Consider the following 25,178-nt stretch of genomic DNA (forward strand, 5'->3'; position numbering starts at 1 on the left):
ATACTGAAGTATTCAAAGTACTTTTTAAAATATCTCTAAATGTATTTTCACAAAGCATGAGGTCAGTCAAGAATGTATGGGTAAACATTCTGCTCCGTTCTGTTTATCTAGAAAACATGATTTCATATCTAAAGAGTCTACCATGAAATCTAAACTAAGTTACTACAAGCACAGACAAGTTTACAATGCTCCTCTGGAATCAAAGCAGTGTGTTAGCTGATCTGAAGAACGTTTGATCTACGCTCAACCGAGGTACAGCTACACCTCTGAGACAAACCAAACAGTACAAGAACAGTTTACGGTCTTTGGGATCTGATTTCAGAAAAGAAAACTCATCAGCTGACTTCAAAGATAAAGTAGTGAGTAACTAGAGCACTGATAGAAATGTAGGAGTCTAAAGTATGATATTTGTATTTAAAAGCAATAAGTTCCCCAAAAAATAATACTCAAGTAAAGTACAGATACTCAAAACATGTACTTCAGTACATTTACTTTGTTACTGTCCACCACTGGTTGTTGAGATATAATACAACATTAGGACTACACAGTGTGTATATTTGCAGAATGTCAACAGGAAGAAGAGGAGAACAAAATAAACCCCATGAGTACAGCGATCACATTCAGACAATAAGGAGCATTAAAGTGTACACACAAAAGAAAACAGCAGTCTCTTATAAAGAATAGATTTATTACAGTACTCTGCCACGTGTGAGTAAATACAACATTTAAACTATGTGTACAATGGCTTTTAGATTAGTACCATTCACTGCATCAGCTGTTTGAACTTTGTCTTCTCAGTTGACTTTTTCAAAGTACTCCTTTGAACCTTCAGGAGTCGGTTTGATCTGAAACAGAAACAGTTACACCAAATGAACTCAAACTACTCTTGACTACCTCTGTCTGAACACAACTCAAGTTGAAGGAGAAGAACATGGCCCAATCTCAATGTCCTCCCTAAACCCTGAGCCCTGAGCCCTTCTTGACTTTCACCTGGAAAGTGATTGAGGGCAGGAGGCTGTAAGGGCTCCAAACTGAAGAACTGGGAATGGGACGGCACTTTGGGACTTCCCACATGACCTGCATGACGTTGTGTAGCTCACCCTAGCGGCATTAGTAAACTTTATTCTACAATTTTTACTTTCCTCAAATTCAAGGCGCTTAAGGGACCAACTGACTGATTGTCATGTGATCCAGGCTCTTACCGTACAGACTGTTTAACCACCCAATTTAAAATATATAAATATATTAATTATACTATATATGTGAAGATAAATATATTTTGGCTGATGAAGGCTGTTTTCTATATTTTTACTTACAGACAAACCTTTTTGTAACGCAGCATTGGTTGTACCTTCCCTGCTTCTTGTTGTTACTCTCCATGCTTGTGGGCTTCCCCTGTGAATCCTGTGTTTCACGTCACAATGCTATGAACTCTGGGTAATTCCCTTCCGCTAAGTCTGCAAAAATACCCACTTACAGAAAGGGGGCATAAAGGGCTTAAAAAAGTCTGCGATGGATCCTTCACACACTTGATGGTTTGACAGTGAGACCTAGCGGGAACACGCCTCAAAGTCTGAGAGTGTGTGAATGTGAACCCAGCCGCAACCTCTAGTCTCAAAATATGAAGCCCATGCGGAAGTGTTATAAACTGCAGTTCATCGAGAATCCACTTGGGGCTGGCTGCAGAAACACCAGAAACCATATAGACACCAATTCCAAAAAGACGATCTTTGCAGCAGAAATAAACATGTTTACAGCCTGGTTCAAAAACACGGCTTGGGTCTACGTAGCTAGTCTCTATATCGGCACACACTGTACGGGGGTTACATTTTTTCTAACATGGCAGTTCAGAAGATATTACGATTACGAGTTTTTGCCCAAATAAGGACATGACTGACTTGACTGACAGGCGAGAACACAGCTGTTGTCTAGGAGGCTCACACCCCGCCTCTTTACCTCACACTATGGGTGCTTCTCAAAGCTCTAAACGTCCATCCTCGCGTCTCTTCCTCACGTCTTAGTCCCGCCCACCAGAGATGCGAGGAAATGAAACCAGAGGAGAGAGGAAACGAGGAGATTTGTATTTAGAGAAATGAGACGTCCCCTCCCCCGGAACGTCACGTGAAGCGACGTCTGTTTGTGATGACGGCTTTAACAGCTGTTTGTGTCTGCACACATGTTCACTGTAATAACTCTGATCAATATAAACAGTGACAGAGCTCTGTCTCTGTGTTTACATGTTTAACACACACCTGCACATGAAGAGAATCTGCTCCCTGTGTATTCTGTCCTGAAGCATCACGGATCGATTCACCGGTAAAATGCCTCATTATTAAATTAATTATTACTTTAAGGGAAAATAGAAACCATGCAACTCTTTTCAAACCCTGTGTTCATTAATGATCAGCCTCGTATGAAACTTTATTAACCTGACAGGAAATATAACAAGTGTTTTTACAGACAAACAGTACTGTCAGACTTCTCTTCATGAAGAAAAAGAGAACAAATGGGGAAACTAACAGGAGGAATAACTGATCATGAATATGATTATCTATTATCTATTACTCTATTTTATTAGACAGTGAATCTGACAAAAACAATCAGATATAACATATACCATCCTCTGTTCTATTGAATTTATGATTTTGCGTTGAGTATTTTGTGTTTTAAACTCACATCAAACACTTTTCAATCTCAGCTCATCACAGACAGACTGTTTAGAAACAAGCGTATGTGTATGATCTGTTTCAGGGCACCCTTAGTGACTGTTTTAAGGTCCGTCTTTTCTCTCTTATTAAACTCAGCTGATGTTAAGTTTCGGTTAAGTCCGAGCCGCTGCAGCGTCCAATCAGTGAGAGGTATTCGATAAGGGGGCGTGTCTGTCAGAGAAGAGACTTCCGCAAAGTCTGCTCTCGTGTTTCCTCGATTATCCCTCCTCGGATCAGTCTCCTCGCTCCTCGCTCCTCTCTCCTCCAGCAGCGTTTAGAGCTTTGGGACGCAAATTAAAATGGCGCGTCAGTAAGTACTTCCGGTTCGAGCGAGGAGCGAGGGAGCGAGGAGCGAGGGAGCGAGGAGCGAGGGAGCGAGGAGCGAGGGAGCGAGGAGCGAGGAGCGAGGAGCGAGGAGCGAGGAGCGAGGAGCGAGGAGCGAGGAGACTGAAGTTTAGAGCTTTGAGAAGCACCCTATGTTTGGTTGAGTTCAGCAATTCCAATATGGCTCCCACCAATAATTGGCTTCAAAACAGCGCTTCAGAAACAGAGGGGTGACGTCACCGATACTACGTCCATTATTTATACAGTCTATGGTGTGGACATTGAGATTGGGCCCATGATTACTGAAGTTTAGGAAGTTCTGATCTGCTTGAGCTTTGAAGGAACTCACCGTTGGGGACTTGGGGGTCCAGCTGGCTGGACACACCTCGCCGTGGGTCTCCACAAACTGGAACGCTTTTACCAAACGCAGAGTCTCCTCCACACAACGGCCCACAGGCAGGTCGTTCACACTCATATGCTTCACCACACCATTCGGATCAATGAGGAACAGGCCCCTGAAGGACAATGATAACACAGCATGCATTAAAAAAACAGACATTCTCAACAACTGTCTGCTTTCCTGGACAAATAAAGAAATCCACAGTCATACAGGCAACACAGAGATCAGCCCTGCAAGAAAAAGAACTGTGATGATAGCAGCTGTATTCTCACACCTACTACCACAGGAGACACACCCTTGCAGACACAGTCTTATATTCAGTACAAACACAGTGAGTATGAGAACGTAATCGTGCCAGCTCCTCACATGCTGTCTGTAACGTCCATATGTGACATACATCTTTCTGATTCCATCAAGGAAATCAATTTGAAACGCACAGACCAGAATGAAGCCGGCTGAAAGTCTGGGCCTTAAAAATAGCAAACAATTCTGCAACTCCACTACAGCAGGAACATTACCAACTGAACCATTTCTAAAGGTCTCTAATAAAAGCAGTCAGAGAAGACGTGACAGCAGCAGCAAACGCGGTTACAACAGAAAATCTTTGGGTTTCATTTCACATCAACATACAGTTTTCTTCAGAGGATACTTTAATGTGATTTAAGATCAAAATTATCTGCTTTTTACAAACGGTGCAGAAAAGAAAAACAGACCCAGAAGCAGATAGAAATGAAAATTGTTCTCTTTTTAAATCGTTTAAATTTTAATTCCTCAAACCTCAGCGCAATGCCCGGACCCTCCAGCAGCACTCCGTAGTCTCTGGAAATCTGCTTGTTGAGGTCTGAGAGCAGGGGGATGTGGATGTTTCCCAAGCCTCCAGTCTGACAAAACAGAAAATAGTACCCACGAGGTTAACACAATAACTGCTGCGTCAAGAGTTTAGACTCCCTCCCTCTAGGAATAACATTAGTTATAATAAGCAGCAACAGATCAGTTAAAAAGAACAGTTCTATAGTTGTATGTTTATGAGACATCACAATGAGATTCAATAAGTGTCACAAGACTTATCATTGACCGTTCATGTTAATGCTGATTGTACAGCTGTAGGTAGATTGTTCCAAAGACATTGTTCTCTGTGTTTCAGTGTGCATTGATTAAGTGACGTCTGACACATTGGATGCCTGTGGAACACCCTACCTGAAAATCTGAGGGCCGCACAGAGCATCAACATTTTTAAAAGAAAACTCAAGACCAACCTTTAAAGTCTCGCTTTTAAACAGAGTTTCATTCTTATAACAGTTTTATTTCACCTTACTTTCCTTTATTTATTTATTATCTAGTTCAAATTTTAGTCACTTTTTATTTTATTTCATTTATTTGTTTATTTATTAAGTATAGCATCTTGTTTTCTCTTAATTGTTTAATATTTCATTGATTTATTATCTTAGAAATTTATTTATTTAGTATAGCATCTTATTTTCTTTTAATGGTTTAATATTTTAGTGTTTTATTATCTTAGAAATGTATTTTATTTTGGTGGTTTTAATTTCCTGTGTTGAGTTTTAACTACTTATTTTACCTCCAGTGTTTCCTCTTTAAGATATCATGAGAGCATTTCCTCAGTTCGTTCAGCAACTTCTTTTTTATTGTTCATGTATTTATTGATTTTATTTTTATTGTCATTATTTTTATTCTTGTTGCATATATTGTGTTCTTAATTTTAGGATTGTGGGGTGGGTTTGGAGTCGGGGCTGGGGTTGGGATTATGATTAGGATGGGGGGGTCTTTTATTTGTAATTTTATATATACCTTTCTTTCTTTTTTTAAAATTCTATTTTAAGTTGTTTTTATGTACAGCACTTTGTGTTACAATGTCATTGCACGAAAAGCACTTTATAAATCAAGTCTGATTGATTGATTGATTGATTGATTGATTGATTGATTGATTGAACGGTGACACTCCAGAGTGTGTTATATAATACATGAGTGAATGTCTGAGGAAGGTTTGAAAAGTTCTGTGTTCAGTGTTCATATTTAGACACACACACACACACAAGTTTAATAAATGTTCACAATAGAAACTGATAAAGTTTGTACTTTCTGAAAAGAGGAGGAGATGAGTCACATCTTTTAGAAGAACTTGGATTAACAAAAATCTCATTTAGATAAGTGGGACAAGTGGCCGCCCACACAGCATCACAGTCTGTAGTCTGCAGGATGTAAGGACAAATTAAACTGTTACAAAAGTTCAAATACAAGAATGATTTATCAGTGAATGAACTCTACTGACCTCATAATCTGTTTGCACACTTATTCAGAATGGAACTTCAGTGCTAATTCTTCATCTACTTAGACTTGTGTGAGTTATATGTGATGGTCTTGAAATATTCTGATATTATCTATGAGTGTTTTGTTTTTTGTTTTTAATATTTGTAATTTTTGTAACAGAATATCATGGAATGAGATTTGTTTAAACTGAGTAAGAGTTTGCTCTTATGAAACATTTCAGAAGATAAAAGCTTTTCATTTGTTCCTGAATCAGTGTGCAAAACACGTGACATAACAAGGCATGTCATCAGCAAACTATAAAGGTAATGCTTTAATTCAGACCTCAGGTAGATCATTTATGTTATCAAAATCATAAAGAGGCCCAAGGATGGAACCCTGGGGTATCCCAAACAGAAGCTAGGCTCTATTTGAGTTTGTCTTATTTGCAGATACTTACTGCTCCGTCCTTTAAATAATAAAATAATATTGAAAGTGGAGTATTTCTCTATATGTTCTGCAGACTTGATGCATAGCAACCAAGAGTACACTATTTAATTTGCAGCTTTGTATGGTCTTTTTTTTTCTTCTTTTCTTTTCTTCTCTCTCTATCTAAATCATTTATGTTTGTATGCATGTGTATATGTGCAAATGTGTGCATTTATGTATGTTTCTTTTTTCCTTTTTTCTATTCATTTATTTTGTCATTTGAAATTATTTTCAACTACATTTTTCTTCCCCTGTTTTCTATTAGTTTAATATCTGTTTATTTTATTCATTTCATTTGTATTATAATACATTTTATTTCATCTCACATGGCTGAGCCCCTGTTTGATTGTATTTGTTTTGTCTTGTTAATGCATTTAAAAAGTTACAAATACAATTTAATAATGATAATAATAATAAAACAACATTAAAAAATAATTCATTTTAGATTGTGTCAGCATTACGGAGTGTTGTAAAAACAACCATATTAGTCTTTAACTAAAACCTCCTGAGTGACCGAGAGTAAAAGATGAGAGAGACAAAGTACCTTGCGTGGAGTGTTGATCCATGCCAGGTGGGTGAAGTGAGAGTCCACAGAGACACCCACCACCTCACAGTTCACATCGTGGAACTCGCTGGCTTTGTCGCTGAAGGCGATGATTTCTGTCGGGCACACGAAGGTGCTGAAACGACAAACACAAAGAACTTTAGGGCGCTGTTAGTGAAGCGTGACCTGCACTGATCATCAGTAGAGGATTGTTGAATTCAAAGTGAGACAAAGATAATACCTCATTCACTTCAAGTCTTTATAATATCACAGATACTCACAAATCCAGGGGGTAGAAGAAGAGGACCAGATATTTCCCCTTGAAGTCATCGAGGCTCATATCCTTGAACTCTCCATTGTAGACTGCTGTGGCTTTAAAAGCTGGAGCAGGCTGAGTAACAGCAGCGGCCCATTTTGATGTGCCTGATACAGAAGAGTCATGTAAGTTATTCATACTCATTACCTGCTGATGGAAAACAAACACATCGACACCATTCTGAAAATGTTACTCATATAAAAATCTAAAAAAGATGATGTGATTTATTGTGAATCTGATCAGAATGGATCTATTTTCCTACGACTTTGTTTGTTTACATACTGGTAGAGAAGCAGGCCCTCTGAAGTGCAGGACTGATGAGACCTCCTGCAGTCCTAGATAGTCCATGTTTGCATGCAGCTGTGACCTTTAACCCTTGGGCTGCAACCCCTGTCTGAAAAAAAGAAGAGAAAAATAATCAATTTTACTGATCACCAAAAAACAAACAAAAATATGAAGCCTGTTTGTTTTACCAACATGAAAATACTAAAATACAGCAAAAATTGTGAACACAGATTTTGATTGCAAATAGTGCAAAAACAACATATTAAACACTGAAAGTGAAAATTGTATTGTTTTGTGAAAAATATATTCTAATTTTAAGTTTGATGCGAGCAACATGTTTCAAACATGTTGTACAGAGATGTCTCCAGAGTCTCTGAATCTTTTGGTGATATTATGTACTGTAGATGATAAAAACAATACAAATATTCAATCTCATTTGTTGGATTTGCAACATTTTCAAATAAATATAGGCTTTACATTTTTTGCAAAAAAATCAATAACAGTTTTTTTTATCAAGATTTGACATGCCTGTTATTGTCCTACCACTGCTGTATTATCAGCTGCACTAAGTCTTATCTCCACTTCTGCAGATGTTTCTGCAAGAAGTGTCTCAGTCTTACAACAAGACTAAAGACTGTGAATGTAAGAAGGCATCTTTTTAAATTACACAATAAAACCCTAAAGCTGGCTAATTCAATACAAGATCAAAATTATACAGTTCACACTTTTGTACTGCTGACTGTTTTAATTTGATCTTAATCTTGCAGTTTGCCTGTCTACAAGAAGGGAGACTTAATAAAAGGCTTTAACATCTGAAACCGGAAACACACGTTGAACAAACCGCACAGGTGTAACACATGTTACAAATGACTACTGTATTACACTTCATTCACTCAGTTTTGGTGTATTTGTAATCCCAAAAGTATAACAGTTACACCTTACTGCATAGGTGGAATTATTTAATGCTGTTTTTAAATTAAATTTAACAAACACACCTACAAAAAAAACACTTAAACAAACTCATTGAATGTATGAGTACCTGCACACTGTCATGTAAACCGCATTAATATGAGTAAAAGAATAACTGAAGCTATATTTATTTCGACATGTTGAACGTTTTAAGGTACATATTTGATTAACTTGATAAAAAGTATAAATTTACTTTGTCTGATATTTATTGTCATCATTGTTTTGAACAGAGGCCGAGGACCAGAGGTCTGACTGCACGCTGTCAGTTGATCCTCCGGTTCATAATGTGCGACACAGAAGAAGACAGGCCTCCAATAAAGAGGACACTGACTCAACTGCACCATAAATCTGAACGAGTGATCAATTATTACAAAAATATGAGCAGAATGAGTTTCAGTTTCGAGTTTGAAGCTGTGTTATGAGAAGTTGTACTCACAGAGGTCCTGAGGAGTCTTCCGATGGTGGCTGCCATTTTGGATTATCGTATGTCAGAGGAGGAGGGTGGGAGCCATGGGAGCAGGTCATGACGTCATGTACCAACGTGCTCGACGTCAACGGTTAACAAGCAAAAAAATAATAATTAAACACATTTTTTTATAAGCTAAATATTAAACAGTATTATTTTCTTTTTCGAAAGAACAATGTGGTGAAAGACTGAAGAAATTATAACTCCGAATTATAAAGCTTTTATTCTGAAGCACTGAAGTCAGACGTTAACGGCTGAGTAGTTCAAGGCTTCATAACTGACGTAGGAAATAGCAGCTGTGGAGAAAATGAGACTTGAATCCCATGTATGGGATTATGAGTAACTTTGACTGATTAACTGCCAATTATGTCCTAATCATCAAGATACATATATGTAGTCGTTTATTTATTTTTTGAATATGAATCCTAGAATTCAACTATGTGACATCGTAGACTCTATAGTCAACAAACGTGACCACTGTTGAACACTTTTCTCCGATATTTTTAGTGTCCCTGAACGCACCATGAACCCGCCCACATCTGAACACATGGCTGAAGGCGGAAGCAGCTTACAATTTGTAAATGAGACTTGACCTTAAGAGCACTGGTAAATCATACTGGTAATGTTGTAGCTTTGCTGCTTAGCTTAACGTGTTTGTATAACTATTTATGAGACGTTAGTGCACTCGTCGGTCTAATGGATCCTAATCTGCTGTATTGGAAAAACCAGGGACAGGTAACTGCACCATCACAGATTAGGACATTATATGAAGCTGTCATTTGAGATTAAACTGTTTACGCATCATTACTTTAAAGTTAGTGAATAACCATATGTTTCTCTTTTCAAGTCTTTCTTCGGTCGACTGAGGATTTGGTTTAATCTCCTTGACCCAACTTCTCTAAGTGCCACAGATGTAAGTGTTTCTGACACCACTGTGATCCTACACTGAGAGATAGAATGAAAATGTGCGATATTAAAACTATTGACAATTCTCTCCTCAGGTGGAGATAAAGAAGGCCCACGCTTTACTTGGAGGAGAAGACCCTTTAAACAAAGAGGTGAGATTATGTCAGCTAATCCTATCTGCTCAGCCTCTCTGATCAGTCATTGAGCTTCATTAACCTGACACAGACAGTGATCTGTGTTTTCTGTTTCCTCCTTTAGGATGGACATGCACTGAGCCTCTCACTTGTAAGAATGCAAGCAACATTTCATTCATCTTTCTTATGACTTAAATTTGACAGTTAGTTAGTTTAAAGTCTAATGCATACACATGATGTGTGCTCCAGAAGCTGTGCTGTTGATATGTTGTAATTTGAAGGAGCTCTTTGTGCTGCTTGCTTAATGTTTGTGTTTATAGACTTCTGTCCATGGGGATTCAGGAGAAACCCTACCACTAGTTTTCAGACCTCCAGGTACACTCAAAACTCAGAACATTGTACATTTATTTTCATGGAGTCAGCAGAGTTTTTAAACTGTCAAAAAGCTTTAAAAAAATGTGATTCAAAAGTAAATTGAACCTATTATTTACTTCCCCTTCATTAGCTGGGTTAAATCCCAAATAATAATGTGGATTTAGATTCAACTCTACATTAAATAAATCATAAAACATCTGAAATGTAAAAATAATAACAATAATGATAATGATAATAATAACTGATCTGATCTGTGAAGCGCTTTTCTTGGTACTCAAAGTCGCTTTACAGAGAAAAACTAAATAAATAAATAAAGCAAATAAATGCTGCATACTTTTTTGAACAGGAAATTACAAGATTGAAATTATGGCATAGTGTGTCATGTTATTATGAATTATATTTATCAATGAAACTCCTAACTTGTAAAACAGGTACTCACGCCCTTGATGTTGTCATTCTTTCCAGCATTACTTCCTATGGCAGCACCTCTGGTAAGAGTTGTAAATAAATATATATAAATAAAAAGTGTCACTTTGGTTCTGATATTTGTTGTAAAATGAATTCTTAAAATGTGTCTGTTTTTAGGTGATTGCCAGCTTGTTGCCACACAGCAGTGTGAAGCCAGCTCTGTTTTGGCAGGTAATGAAGCACAGTTCAATCAATGAAGTTACAGTTTGCTGTATGTGCCTATAAGACTGTGTGCTTTCTTTTAGTTCTTGCTGCAGAGTTACAGCGCTGGGTTTAACCACGCAAACGGGAACTCTTCATCAGAGCAGGTGAGGATTCAGATCATTAAGTATGATATAACACATGGAAAGTAGTACCCTTCTGATAAAGACAGAAAAACAGCAAATGTCACTGAAGTAGCTTAAAACTGACCAAAGTAATACAAAATAAAGATTAACTGAAAAAAAAATCACAAGGAAAAAAAACTGGACAAAAGTTATGGTACCCCTAGAAAAGATTGAAAAGGTCACAGGTCATCGCAAAACATTGGACTACTCTGAAGAGGCCTTCTAGGAGCCCTGATCTGAATCATATTGAACATCTGTGGAAGGAGTTGAAACATGCAGTCTGGAGAAGGTACCCTTTAAACTTTAGACAGCTGGATGAGGAGTGGGACAAAGTACCTGTTCACAGGTACAGAAGTCTCATTGAGAGTTAGAGAAATCACTTGATTGCAGTGATTGCCTCAAAAGGTTGTGCAACAAAATATTATGCTAAGGGTACCATCATTTTGCCCAGGCCAGTTTCATTAGTTTGTTTTTTTTAATGATTTTGTTCAACCAAAATTCAAAAGCAATATCTGATTTTCATTTGTTAATTTTCAGTGTTTTTTTATTATTATTACTTTTGTCAGTTTCAAGTAATATCAGTGACCATTGTGGTTTTTTTTTTCTTTAACAGAAGGGTACCAACACTTTGGCCCATGTGCGTACAACACTAGTCAAAGATTGGAAGCACCTTCTCATTCAAGGGTTTGTATTTATTGTAATGATTGTAAACACTGTAGATTAATACTGAAGACATCAAAACTATGAAAGAACATATATGGAATTATTGAATGAACAAAAAAGTGTTAAACAAAGCAGAATGTGTTTTAGATTTTAGATTCTGTAAAGTAGCCCCCTTTTTCCTTCATGACAGCTTTGCACACTCTTAGTATTCTCTCAGTCTGCTTCATGAAGTGGTCTCCTGGAATGGTTTCTAATTAACATGAGCCTTGTCAAGAGTTCAGTTGTAGAATGACTTGCCTTCTTAATGTGTTTGAGACCATCAGTTGTGTTGTACAGAGGTAGGGTTAGTACACAATGGATAGCCCTATTTGACTACTGTTGTAATCCAGATTATGGCAAAACCAGATTATTTCATAGTTTTGATGTCTTCAGTATTAATCTACAATGTTGAAAATAATTAACATGAATAAAAACCATTGAATGAGAAGGTGTGTCCAAACTTTTGACTGGTAGTGTGTGTATGAAATATGTTTTACTCCTTTATGAATCTTCAATCTATAACCTGCTGCTTCCTCTGTTTCTGCATTACTCAATCGTTCTTTATCTCTCACTACCAGAGGAAGAAGACATCTTTGAAGCAGCTTCTGTTACTCGCTGGAACAGTTTCCTATGCAACATGTGCAGGGGTGAGCACAACCTGATCATATTAGTGGCAGCTGTGCTGTGCAGACTCTACTGTTGTAACAGTATTGTGTTTTGAGATGAAAAAGCTTCAGATTGATTGTTTTTAACTTCCTTCATCAATGTTTCAGGCACTTCCTCAGATTTTCATAAACAGACTCGGAATAAGAAGCGCATCAGTCCAAACTATTTTTAGGTCAATACTTCCGATCCCTCTTTCAGGTAAGTGTTATCAGTGAAACTTAAATACGGCAGCATCAATGGTGCTGTATCCAGAAGTTAAATACTTAATTGTGCATGTCAGATAGCACATCTATACATCAATGTTTAAGTGTTACCTAAGTACATCAGTGCATCAGTTAGTAACAGCTGTGGCTTTCTTAACATGCAGCTGCTCTGGCCTTCTTCAACGTATTCACCATCAGAAGTGAGGAGTCAGAAACGGGGATCAGGGTTTTTGATCGTGATGGAAATCCAGTCGGTCTCTCTAAAGCAGCAGGGCAGAAGGTAAGAGAGAGAAAAAAAACAATGCACAAACCTGTCTTATTGAACGTCTGAGTGCAGAGTGTTGTTCTCTTTTCATTCAGGCTGTGAAGGAAACAGCATTATCCAGAGCTGCCCTATTAGGCACAACTGCTGCCGTCCCTAACATCCTGGTTCTGCTTTTAAAAAGGTCAGTCTCTTTAAAATGTAGTCCTGACTCTCTGGAAAAAACATCGGAACGCTCTGTTGAGTATGTTGTTTCTTTTTAAAGATGGAGACTCTTCCAGAGGAACCCTCTGCTGGTGGCTCCCCTCCGTCACATCAGTGTTGCGTTTGTTTTCGGCTTGATGATTCCCGTCTCATTCAGTCTATTTCCTCAGCTTGGGACAGTAAGTTTTAAAACCCTCCTGTACTCTCATGTTTGTCCTGTGATGAGCTCAGCTGATCTGGACCTCTTTCACACAGATAAAGAAGGAGCATGTTGAAGAGGAGCTGAAGGCTGCAGCAGTCGATGGACAGTTATACTACAACAGAGGACTCTGAAGAGCTGCTCTCAAAGAAATCACCAAAGTAACTAGTAGGGCGATGTGACGACAGCACATACCTACATCAATCATGCAGCTGAAACATACACCGATCAGCCACAGTTTACCACTGACAGGTGAAGTGTATGTCATTGGTTGTCTCTTTACAAAGTCACCTGTCAGTGGGTGGGATATGTCAGGCAGTGGGTCCACATTTTGTCCTTGATGTGTTGGAAGTAGGAAGTATGGGAGAGTCTAAGGATGTGAGCGACTTTGACAGAGGCCAAAATGCGATGGTTAAAAAAAAGGGGTCAGAGCATCTCCAGAGCTGCAGCTTTTGTGGGGTGTTCCAGTCTGCAGGGATCAGGATCTACCAAAAAAGGGCCAGGTAGAGTAAAACCAGTCAAGTTGCGACAGGGTCTTGGATGGGGAAGGCCGACGTTAGTGTGTGGGGAGTGAAGTCTTGCTTGTGTGGTCTGATCGAACAAAAGAATCTCCTGGAGCTGAAAGTGGGCACGTGAGTATCAGAACTGGACCACAGATCAACGAGGAAAAGTGGCCTGGATGATCGTGGCAGCGAGTCTAAGGTGTTGATTCAGTCTCCGAGTTCCTCAGATCTCAATCCATGCCTCTGTGGGATGAGCTTGACATCAAAGTCTGATCCATGAAGGCCCTACCTCACAAATTCCAGGACTTTAAGGATCTCCTGCAAACGCCTGGACGCCAGATACCACCGCACACTTTCAGAGGTCTGGAGGAGTCCATGTCTCAGCTCACTGTCAGGCAGGTGGTCCTGGTGTTGTGGCTGATCGGTGTATAAGAAGTTTTCAACCGTCTTAAAAATGAAAGCAGCCTTTTCTCCTCCTATCTTTCTCTTGTTTTTGAACATTAAAATGATTGAAGCGGTTCCTTCGTGGTACTTGTTTTGTTTGAATAGCAGATATATTTGTATTTAAGAAATCTTACATCAATTCAAAAAATACATTTAGACTTTTTAGTTACAGGAGCATCTCAACATATTGCACTTGATGTCTTGTCTGAAAGTCTGAAATACTGAGACACTAAATCTTTAGTTAATGTATTAAAACAATGGCACATATCCACACTGATTAAAAAAGACACACATGAAGGAATCAATGTTGAAGAGAGCACCAATAGTTATTCTTAAACAGTAAGATTGATGAGCACCCAATCACCTTTTACTAAACACGTCTTCAGGAAGCTCCAACACAACTACATGTGCCTGCAGTTTAGTTTGACACTTAATTCATTAGAACATATTTTAAATTTGTTTAAAATGTTGATTAACCCACGTTATGAAATATTTGATAACCTCTCCATAACCTCATGCACTTTCTATTCACAAGTTCATGAAGCTGCTGCAGCTGCATTCATTCATACAGTCTGAGATAAAACAGCGTCTGACATGGGACTTCCACCAGATCTGTGACCGGTCCGTCTCCGATCTACTGATCTGTGCTCTCTCGTTCAGAACGCAGCACGGAGCAGGACCGCCGGACAGCTGGAGTCATGTGACCGAGGTTTTCCTGCAGTAATCACGGAATCAAGGATTCTCCTCCTCCTCTCCTCATCCATGTTGTCTTTCTGGTCCTCTGAAAACCTCTGACCTGTTGACTCCAGGCCTGGCTCCGCTCATCATGACGGTTTGTTGTTGTAGTTAAGTGAAATACGATCTGGTGATAACACAGAGTGTTTTATTCTGAAAATTAACCGGATGTTTTCATTTTGTTTTGGTGAAACCTGACTTCCTGTCTCGCTCCATCTGCTCTGTTGAGATTGATGCATCGTGCTCTGGCATCCAGCAAAAAATAAAAGTCAGGGCTCTGACCTGCCGGATCAGAGACGCAGCCTGAACAGAGCGGATCCAGTGGAAGTTAACACATCGACTAGAATAGAAACCTATCAGATCCGGTGCTGTGACGGATCGGAGACGGACCGGACATGGTTCTGGTGGAATTTGGCCGTGACTCTTCTCCACATGCAACAAATATTTCTCTACACAGGAACCTGATCAGTGACGTGGTGTCTGTAAGTGACGGACCAGCTGGAAGAGGACAGTGTATCTGCTTCATTTCACTGAGCTGGACACAAACACTTCAGACTGACTCATGTTGAAGGAGAAGGAAGGAAATGTCCTCTAGTTTTCTTTTAGTCAGCAAAACTCATGAAAGAACCAAAATCTACTGTTTTTCCTTTCTCCAACATTCCTCCTGCTTGGCCTCGGTGGTCTTGGTTCCCACTGAAGACCTTCACACATCACAATCAGTCATTATAAAAGATAGATTTTGGTCTTTGCATGAGGATTGTTGTCATAAAATGAGAGCACTGCCAAAGTATCCTCTGATTCAGTAAACAGACCCTGGCCCTGCTGTGTTGTGTGTTAGTACATGAGTGCAGATGTGAGTGACACTTTCCTCCCTCACATGGAGGGCACTGTGAGAGAGTCCCCTCTGCACACTGTGTTGATCATCCTGAGTGTTTACAAGCATTTAAGACAAACAAAGATAAACACAACATCAGAGTCTGTGCTGTGGGAATGTTGTCTTCCTGCAGTCTAAAAAAACGTTTATATCCGCAGGAGCTGCTCAGCCGCTGCCAAATGGAAGAGGAAGTTCTCTGTGGCCGGAGGAAAATGATGCTGCTTTAAACCGTCCAGTGTTATTTTGGAGTCTTCACACTCGTCAGCCAGAGCCACCAGATTGGCCAGGATCTCTTTGGTCTTCACAGAGATGTCCTGTGTATTAATGAGGGGACGTCATTTCAGAATCAACACATTTCTCAGATCAGGGCCCGTCTGCACGTCCAGCCATTACACAAACGGGACCATTAGTCTTAACGTACCGTTATGGAACGGCCCATTTGGCCGTAGCGTTAGCTGCATTCACGACTGCAAATAACTGTCCAATTAACTATTTGCGCCATGACAGCGAGGCTGTGGCAAAACATCATATGTCCAGTGAACCTCCTGGAAAACTATGGAGAGAATATTGTGTCTTTAATATGCAATCAAAAATAATGGATTTGAGAACAAAAAACAATTTTGCAAACAAAATTATGATTTGAAAAATATGAAATAATGCTATGAATAAAGGAAATATATTTGTGATTAAAAATGTATCTTTATAAATCCACTCTTTTTTTGTTACAAACAAAATTATTATTCTCACGAACCACAGATTCGTTTGCGTTTCCAGTTTTTGCGTTTGCGTTTCCAGTTTTTGCGTTTGCGTTTCCAGTTTTTGCATTTGCGTTTCTAAATAACTGTCATGGGCGGGACCTCCCCTGAGAGATGCAAGAAGCCTCCTGATTGGTCAGTCTCACTCAGAGAGACGGTGTGACAACTTCCGCCCCAACAAGTTGTTGCCGTGAAGGGAGACATATCAACATCGAGAAACAGGTACGTTTTGCGTAACATACCTGTCTATTTTCTCTTATTGGTGCTATTAAGGTTACACTTGTCGTTCGTTCTTCCAGTGTTTTTTTCCCCTAACCGTTTTGGACGGCGGTATCAGACATTAACACTTAACACGCTGTGTGCTCGTCATTAGTGACTGACTTTATTACCGCCCGGCTTTAGTGACAGTTATCCTAATTTCATAGTTATCGGCCTGTTTATAAATAAATAAACGAACTTTTTCATTAGATATACTATCAGAACAAATCAGGAGGCATGTGTGTGGATTGTTGAGGGGTCATTCCTCCTTTAAGTTAAGTAAAAAGAAACTAAAAGCATAAAAGGGGCCATATTTTCACTGATTTTCAACCCTTAGGGTTTGATCATGTTTTATTTATCACTGTCGCTGGCACCAGAAAGCAGCATCAGGAAGCAGTTTACTGAGGTAACTGTTATTATGAGCCGGGCGGTAATAAAGTCAGTCACTTATGACGAGCACACAGCGTGTTAGGTGTTAATGTCTGATACCGCCGTCTAAAACGGTTAGGGGAAAAAAACACTGGAAGAACGAACAACAAGTGTAACCTTAAAAGCACCAATAAGACAGAAAATAGACAGGTATGTTACGCAAAACGTACCTGTTTCTCGATGTTGATATGTCTCCCTTCGCGGTTTTATCGACCTACTGGTTTCTACGCTAACTGGTTTCCATGATCCAGCTGTGTTGTATTTACTTACAGACAGGCGCTGTGTTCTGCTTCAGACACAAGATTCGCCACACATTTAGAAACATATTAACAGAAGTTCTCGGGTCTCATCTCACATCTACTGCAGCAACAATGGTCGGATCAGTGAGCAGTGCATCACAGCTACCCACGAAAGTCATTAAATATGTAAAAATAAAGTATTTTCAAACTTAAACGGAGTTGGATTCGTTCCCACGAGAGCAAAATATGATTAAGTCAAGAGACCGCTACCTAAGCACGTGAGCCACGAAGCTCACATTGATTCAGTGATTCTGACAGGTATCAATCAACTACGTCATCATCCAGGTCACAGCCAGGGAACATGTTAGTCTGTGTTCACCTGAAACAACTGGTTTCCTTGAGTTCATATCAGGAAATACTGGACCATGTTTAGCGAAAGTTTCCTCCAAACTTCGGCCTTATTAACCTATGAACTGCAGCACACTACTACACTTCACTCTGTGACAGGTAAATACTTTATAACGGTGACCATCTAACCCACAGAACTCGGTTAAAATACACCTTTAGACGGTTTACGTGGAGCCGTGGGAACACAGTGCAGGAGGAGTTTTCAAGTCGTGCCTCAGTTAGAGTCTACTGCAGGAAGAATAACTCGGGTGAAGGAATCACAGGATCACAGACATCTACAAAAATATATGCAAAGACGAACAAAAACACAGACTCGATCTTACGCGAACAAAATTCACGAGTCCAAAAGTCTCATTCCACAAACATAACCACTATGCCACGAACTCTACTGAAATGTTATAGCTCTGTCACTGAAATATTATACACGCTCACGTGGGGTAACATTTTGGTCTGTGCTCGTCTAAAACAACAGGTTACTCTGTGTCTGTGTGAGGAAATACCTCAATATATTTAGTAAGGTGTTTGTAGGTAGAGATGCTTTATTAGCTGCTGCCTTACAGCACACTTCAGACCTACACATATTCACAAAGGCAAAAAGTGACGAACATCAGGTAAAGTGTTACCTGGCGTGGAGTTCAATAATGTTTTAAATAGTGATTATAAAATACATTGCGGAGCAACACTGTCCTTTGTCTTTTCTTAGCTGTATTTTTGTAGATGTCTGTGATCTTGTGATTCCTTCACCCGAGTTATTCTTCCTGCAGTAGACTCTAACTGAGGCACGACTTGAAAACTCCTCCTGCACTGTGTTCCCACGGCTCCACGTAAACCGTCTAAAGGTGTATTTTAACCGAGTTCTGTGGGTTAGATGGTCACCGTTATAAAGTATTTACCTGTCACAGAGTGAAGTGTAGTAGTGTGCTGCAGTTCATAGGTTAATAAGGCCGTAGTTTGGAGGAAACTTTCGCTAAACATGGTCCAGTATTTCCTGATATGAACTCAAGGAAACCAGTTGTTTCAGGTGAACACAGACTAACATGTTCCCTGGCTGTGACCTGGATGATGACGTAGTTGATTGATACCTGTCAGAATCACTGAATCAATGTGAGCTTCGTGGCTCACGAGCTTAGGTAGCGGTCTCTTGACTTAATCATATTTTGCTCTCGTGGGAACGAATCCAACTCCGTTTAAGTTTGAAAATACTTTATTTTTACATATTTAATGACTTTCGTGGGTAGCTGTGATGCACTGCTCACTGATCCGACCATTGTTGCTGCAGTAGATGTGAGATGAGACCCGAGAACTTCTGTTAATATGTTTCTAAATGTGTGGCGAACCTTTTGTCTGAAGCAGAACACAGCGCCTGTCTGTAAGTAAATACAACACAGCTGGATCACGGAAACCAGTTAGCGTAGAAACCAGTAGGGCGATAACAGCGGCAACAACTTGTTGGGGCGGAAGTTGTCACACCGTCTCTCTGAGTGAGACTGACCAATCAGGAGGCTTCTTGCATCTCTCAGGGGAGGTCCCGCCCATGACAGTTATGTAGAAACGCAAATGCAAAAACTGGAAACGCAAACGCAAAAACTGGAAACGCAAACGCAAAAACTGGAAACGCAAACGAATCTGTGGTTCGTGAGAATAATAATTTTGTTTGTAACAAAAAAAGAGTGGATTTATAAAGATACATTTTTAATCACAAATATATTTCCTTTATTCATAGCATTATTTCATATTTTTCAAATCATAATTTTGTTTGCAAAATTGTTTTTTGTTCTCAAATCCATTATTTTTGATTGCATATTAAAGACACAATATTCTCTCCATAGAAAACTCCTATCCAACAAATTTGAATTGCACATGCCTACTACGCATAAACAACAATAAACATGGCGAGTGGTACCGCTGTGACTGGGAGAAGATCAAGAAAAAACTGTTTTTCAGCAGAAGAAGAAATGAACATTTGATTACAAGAATATAGAATGAACAAAGCTATCATCAGCAAGTCAATCGTCAAAAAGAACAAACAAGGAGAAAGGGAAAGTTTGGCTTCAGATCTTGAACCGGGTAAATGCGTGTGGTGTTTCTGAGCGCGCTCAGTAGAAGACCTACAAAATAAAATAAGCGACATGACAGCGGCTTTGCGCAACAAGCACCGCCACCAACGTGGTCCAGGTGGAGGACCACCTGTCCCCCTATTGAAGGATGAGGACTTGTTAAAGGAGTTGTTTGGGAAGGATTCACTTCACGGTGTTAGGTTAGGCTGGTAGGTTACCTAAGAATTATGTTGCGTTTCCTAAGTCTAAATTTGTTGTGTATTTCAACATCGTCATACTTTTCCAAATGATTCATTCGATCCCTAAACATCTGTTGTCTTTGCATATTTCATCTTAAACAGTAACACATAAGCACGATGTCCTCCATCCTGTAAACAGTCTAACAGGTGCAGTGATCCAGCCATTAGCACCTGTAATGGTGGGGTCTACCGCCATTAAATTTAATGCTGTGTTGTATGGGGCGCCGTTTGTAAAGTGGTGCACACTGCAGCAACATTTCTCCAGATTTAGTTCCAAAACATCATAAAAATGTGGAGTGAATTTCTAAAAATTACTTTTTTATCACATTTAGAAGAATATTTGTGATCTTCTTCACATTTAATTTTGTTGTGAAAAATGTATTCAGTTAAAATAATTTTTAAATACAAATGCTAAATATAAATAAATATGTTAAGTATAAATATAAATGTTAAATATAAATGTTAAATGTTGATCCGGAATATTTAGCTGATATGCAAATTCACACTGCAAGTCTGTATTGCTTTATGACGCTTTTATTTTGGTATTACCGCTAGGTGGCAGCGTGAATTTGCATATCAGCTAAAAAGTTAGGATCACAGATCAACATTTAACATTTAAACTTAACATTTATATTTATATTTAATATTTAGATTTAGATTTGACATTTAGATTTATATTTAGCATTTGGATTTAACAATGATTTTAACTGAATACATTTTTCACAACAAAATTAATTGTGAAGGATCACAAATATTCTTCTAAATGTGATAAAAAAGCAACTTTTAGAAATTCACTCTACATTTTTATGATATTTTGGAGCTCAGTGTGAAGAAATGTTGCTGTTTTTTTTCGGTGTGCACAACCTTACAAACGGCGCCCCATAGTGTTGGGGCGTTAACCTGTCTCATGCAGACCGCTAATCAATATTTTTTTTCATCATTAGTACGAAAGGCATGTTTTCATCTCTAATGGCTGGACGTGCATACGGGCCCCGTTGATTAAGAAGAGAGTAACGTGGGATTCTTACCTTGATGACCTGACTGTCCGACCTCTCAGCATCCTCTGCAGACTGAAGAATGAGCTGCCCGATGTCCTTGTGTAACTTCCCCATAGCCATGGCCTCTGTGGGAACATACTGAACATCAATGCTGGACCGCTACACAGAATCAAAGCGCTCTCTCTCTTTGAACATACTCTACCTTTGGCACTCTGGGACACAGTGATCACACTATCTGGGAGGTTCACATACACATCAAACAAGTCCATTCTGTTGCTCACTTCTGGATCAACAAATCCCGCTACATATCCTGAGGAAACACGAACATATTGGTGCATAAATATTAAATCCCCCTCCATGAGAGAACGGCGCAGATGGTGGCTAATAACCAACTGTGAGGAGGTTTACTGTTAATTACAGTCCATGAACCAGAAGGCAGCCTCACCAGGGCACTTCTTCAGATCCTCTAGTTCAGCGTCAGTCAGATGCACATATGGGTGCAGGATGGACCAGTCTTTCCTGTGCCACGTCAAGCAGGGAAGAACTCTGGGGGAAGCAAGCAGAGAGTTGCTCACTGATTAAATCCTTCTCCTCATTAACTCCATCAGGATGTTTTCAGTTGAATTAACTGTTTTAAAATCACATTCATCTTGTAATGGCTCTGATTCAGCCTGCATGCCTCTTGTAAGTGCTCAAGTCCAAAGTGAAGTGCTTAAATGCTTGAAGAAGTGGAAGAGTCTGCTTCCAGGAATACTTCAGTAACATAATGAGCAAATATGATAGTTACTGGATGAAACTCCGACCATCCATCCAGGCTCTGTCCTTTATATTTACACAGGAATGCAAGAACACTGCTAAAGTAGACTGCTGAGACTTTTCCTCACAGGGGTTATTTAAAAAATAAAGAGAAGCCTTCAAACATAAAGTGCACCTTGTAAACTCCAACAAAGCTTCTACTCGAGGGTGATGGACGATGATCCTCTTCTTCAGCATGAGTGCTGTATAAAGGATGATCGTCTCCATACCAAACTGAGACACCACATCTGAGGAGGAACAGGAACATGACAGGGAGGTGGATGAGACGCTGTTATCTCATAAGAAATCAAGAATGTGAAATCAAAGTTTCCGATCTATCAGGTATGTGCTGTCTGCTATACTGACTACACTAAGGGAGGACGACAAGCTGCTGTAAGGCACAGGATAATCTCTACAATTTAACATCTACTTCTTGCAGGACCTTCTTGTTTCAGGGTTTTCTTTTATTGTCACCCAAAACAGAAGATTGTCTTAGGATGAAACTAACTACTGCATTCAGAAGATAATAACTAATATGTCTCCTTACAGGTGACTGTAAAAAAAACATACTAAGAATAGAAATAATGCCACTATTCACACAAAAATATACACTACCTGTGAAAAGATTGGAAGCACCTTCTCATTTAAGGGTTTGTATTTTTTTTTAATGATTGTAAACACTGTAGATTAATACTGAAGACATCAAAACTATGAAAGAACATATATGGAATTATTGAATGAACAAAGACGTGTTAAACCAAGCTGAATCTGTTTTATATTTTAGATTCTGTAAAGTAGCCCCCTTTTTCCTTCATGACAGCTTTGCACACTCTTGGTATTCTCTCAGTCTGCTTCATGAAGTGGTCTCCTGGAATGGTTTCTAATTAACATGAGCCTTGTCAAGAGTTCATTTGTAGAATGACTTGCCTTCTTAATGTGTTTGAGACCATCAGTTGTGTTGATCAGAGGTAGGGTTAGTACACAATGGATAGCCCTATTTGACTACTGTTGTAATCCAGATTATGGCAAAACCAGATTATTTCAGAGTTTTGATGTCTTCAGTATTAATCTACAGTGTTGAAAATAATTGACATAAATAAAAACCATTGAATGAGAAGGTGTGTCCAAACTTTTGACTGGTAGTGTAAGTATTCAGTACTCTCATCAGTGAACCTCTTTAGGGCAGAGTTCACGTACCTTTGACCGAGCCAGCTAAGTACGCTTTCCGGACATCATAGTCCTTGATTAGAAAAGATCCATTTTCATCACTCTGGCAAATGCCTTTAGTAAGGACAGTGACATATGCCTCCATCATTTTCACAGGGCTGCCATTTTTGATGTACATCCTGGATAACAAATCCAAAACACTTAGTTAGATACACACAAACCCTCTTTATAGAAATGTAAACAGTATCTATGTAGCTGCAACGTGTACCTGCAGAGGACTCTACTGAGTGCAGAATACTTCTCAGGGTTGAAGTCTTTCGCTGTAACAACTACTGAAAAATGAGTCACCTTGAAGGGGAGAAAGGAACAAAAGTAGAATGGTAAATATAGAAATGCTGCACTCTCATTGTTCCTTATTTATGATTGAAACAACAAAAGGAGTCTCTGAATGCTCTACCTTGAGAAGTGCTGTGGGCTCTTGTACCTCCACGGTGGTGATGTAGTACCACACACGCCTGAACTGACCAAACACAAAGGTGTGGAAGTCCCGGCCATCGTGTGTCAGACAGCACTTACTGAGCAGGACTTTCCTCAGGTCTGAGCCCACTGAGGGGTAGCACCACACCCACAGTGTGTCTCCATTCACATCTTTCTCTGGGACAATGAAAACAACAGGCCATCAGACATGAACATTCACATATTTATACATAGACAGTCTTTATGAATACCCCTGACCCCCTATCCCATGGGTGTTTGCGTTATCAAATGCACCTAACATCTCTGGGACCAGATTTTAAAGATCACTGAATTATGAAGGAGCAATGAGCCAATTAAAGACAAGGAGCCCTGCTGATGAGACACTTCTGGGTCACATTGGTATCATGTGATCCTCCTTAACGTAGCCGGACTTTGAGGCACCAACATCCCTCCAAAGTCTACCGACAAACACAACGACCCGTGAACACAGCTTACCGATTAATCCAACGCTCAACATAAGGTGCGGCTCAGTTGCTGCCATATTCCATACCTGCAAGAGTTCAAAACCACAAGTTAACTTAGGAGGAGGAAGTCCCAACCATCCCTGGTGAACACTGCCTTCACAGCGAGATACCTTGAGAGCTCCTGTTCGTCTTGTATTACAAAGCGATGCTTGTCAGGTTTGATAAAACACTGAGAAATGTTGTTAATGTCGGTGGCCTGGGTGGGATTTCGGCTGTCAACAGACTTTCCTTCTTCACTGTGAGAAATCTCGTTCCTCTTCCGGGATAGACGGATTTCGCGGGAGGAGACTCTGAAGAGAGCCAATCAGAGCAGGCCATACTTCACGGTTGGTGGTGCGTTCGCGGTCACTCGTGTCTTGAGGCTTTTAAAACCTGGTCGTTGAATAACAGGAATCAGCTGATAATAAATTAATCCAATATTTTTTACATTTCCTACCTACATCTCCTCTGTATACATGTAGATCGGATTAGATTATAAATTAGAATAGCAGTCAAAAATGTTAAAAATCAGAATAAACAGAACCACAGATTACATGTAATGGTTTTCCGAACACTTGTAAACTGCAGTATTTTAAGGTTTTTTTGGGCCTTTAGGTTTAATGATAGGACAGCTGTGACTTTGCTGATACAGGAAGATCTGAAGTTATGTATTAAAACTCCAATAAATAAAAAAATAAAACAATATAATAAAATATTATATCATTGCATTTTTTTATTTTTTTTTTTTTCATTCTGCTTTGGTAATAACCAAGCTGTCCATGCCAATAAAGCAATCTGAACTATGAACTGTGGATATTCAGTACCAAAAGGTAGCACACAGAATAAAGTTAAGTTATCTTAAATTCACCAATTTATCATGACCTCATCATACTGATTTGTAAACAATATTTTCATCCTTAGGGGTAACAAAATTACACAGCTAACCGTCATGCTAGAGATAGACTGATTCATTGGTTGGCTGATTGTCTGCGCTGATTAGATGGATTATAAAAAGAGACAGTTAATGTCTGCAGACACTGCAGGCAGCCTCGTCTGTGGAGCTGCTGCTGAACTGTTAGTGCTTTC

The 25,178-nt window shown here is 39.4% G+C and overlaps 3 protein-coding genes across 3 annotated transcripts; 1 reads left to right on the top strand and 2 right to left on the bottom strand.

Moving 5' to 3' along the window:
* Positions 1–667: 667 nt before the first annotated feature.
* Positions 668–8,823, bottom strand: prdx3 (peroxiredoxin 3). The gene is made up of 7 exons (XM_034681372.1): positions 8,737–8,823; positions 7,329–7,440; positions 7,012–7,153; positions 6,731–6,866; positions 4,210–4,313; positions 3,382–3,547; positions 668–845 (listed from the first exon to the last, which is right to left on the bottom strand). The coding sequence occupies exons 1-7, from the start codon at positions 8,770–8,772 to the stop codon at positions 795–797; spliced, it is 747 nt and encodes a 248-aa protein (XP_034537263.1). The 5' UTR covers positions 8,773–8,823; the 3' UTR covers positions 668–794.
* A 471-nt stretch (positions 8,824–9,294) lies between these two features.
* sfxn4 (sideroflexin 4) lies at positions 9,295–14,233 on the top strand. Its single transcript, XM_034681371.1, has 14 exons — positions 9,295–9,501; positions 9,614–9,679; positions 9,768–9,824; positions 9,931–9,957; positions 10,127–10,181; positions 10,647–10,672; positions 10,767–10,820; positions 10,895–10,957; positions 12,256–12,324; positions 12,451–12,541; positions 12,711–12,826; positions 12,907–12,992; positions 13,074–13,191; positions 13,268–14,233. The coding sequence occupies exons 1-14, from the start codon at positions 9,463–9,465 to the stop codon at positions 13,343–13,345; spliced, it is 945 nt and encodes a 314-aa protein (XP_034537262.1). The 5' UTR covers positions 9,295–9,462; the 3' UTR covers positions 13,346–14,233.
* A 3-nt stretch (positions 14,234–14,236) lies between these two features.
* dennd10 (DENN domain containing 10) lies at positions 14,237–24,414 on the bottom strand. Its single transcript, XM_034681370.1, has 10 exons — positions 24,224–24,414; positions 24,085–24,139; positions 23,570–23,766; positions 23,381–23,460; positions 23,143–23,291; positions 22,082–22,193; positions 21,596–21,696; positions 21,353–21,460; positions 21,181–21,275; positions 14,237–16,081 (listed from the first exon to the last, which is right to left on the bottom strand). Exons 2-10 carry the CDS (start codon positions 24,128–24,130, stop codon positions 15,914–15,916), a joined length of 1,056 nt encoding a protein of 351 aa, XP_034537261.1. The 5' UTR covers positions 24,131–24,139; positions 24,224–24,414; the 3' UTR covers positions 14,237–15,913.
* Between the last annotated feature and the right edge of the window lie 764 nt (positions 24,415–25,178).

The sequence above is a fragment of the Notolabrus celidotus genome, chromosome 4 (assembly GCF_009762535.1).
Source record: "Notolabrus celidotus isolate fNotCel1 chromosome 4, fNotCel1.pri, whole genome shotgun sequence".
Classification (NCBI taxonomy): Eukaryota; Metazoa; Chordata; class Actinopteri; order Labriformes; family Labridae; genus Notolabrus; species Notolabrus celidotus.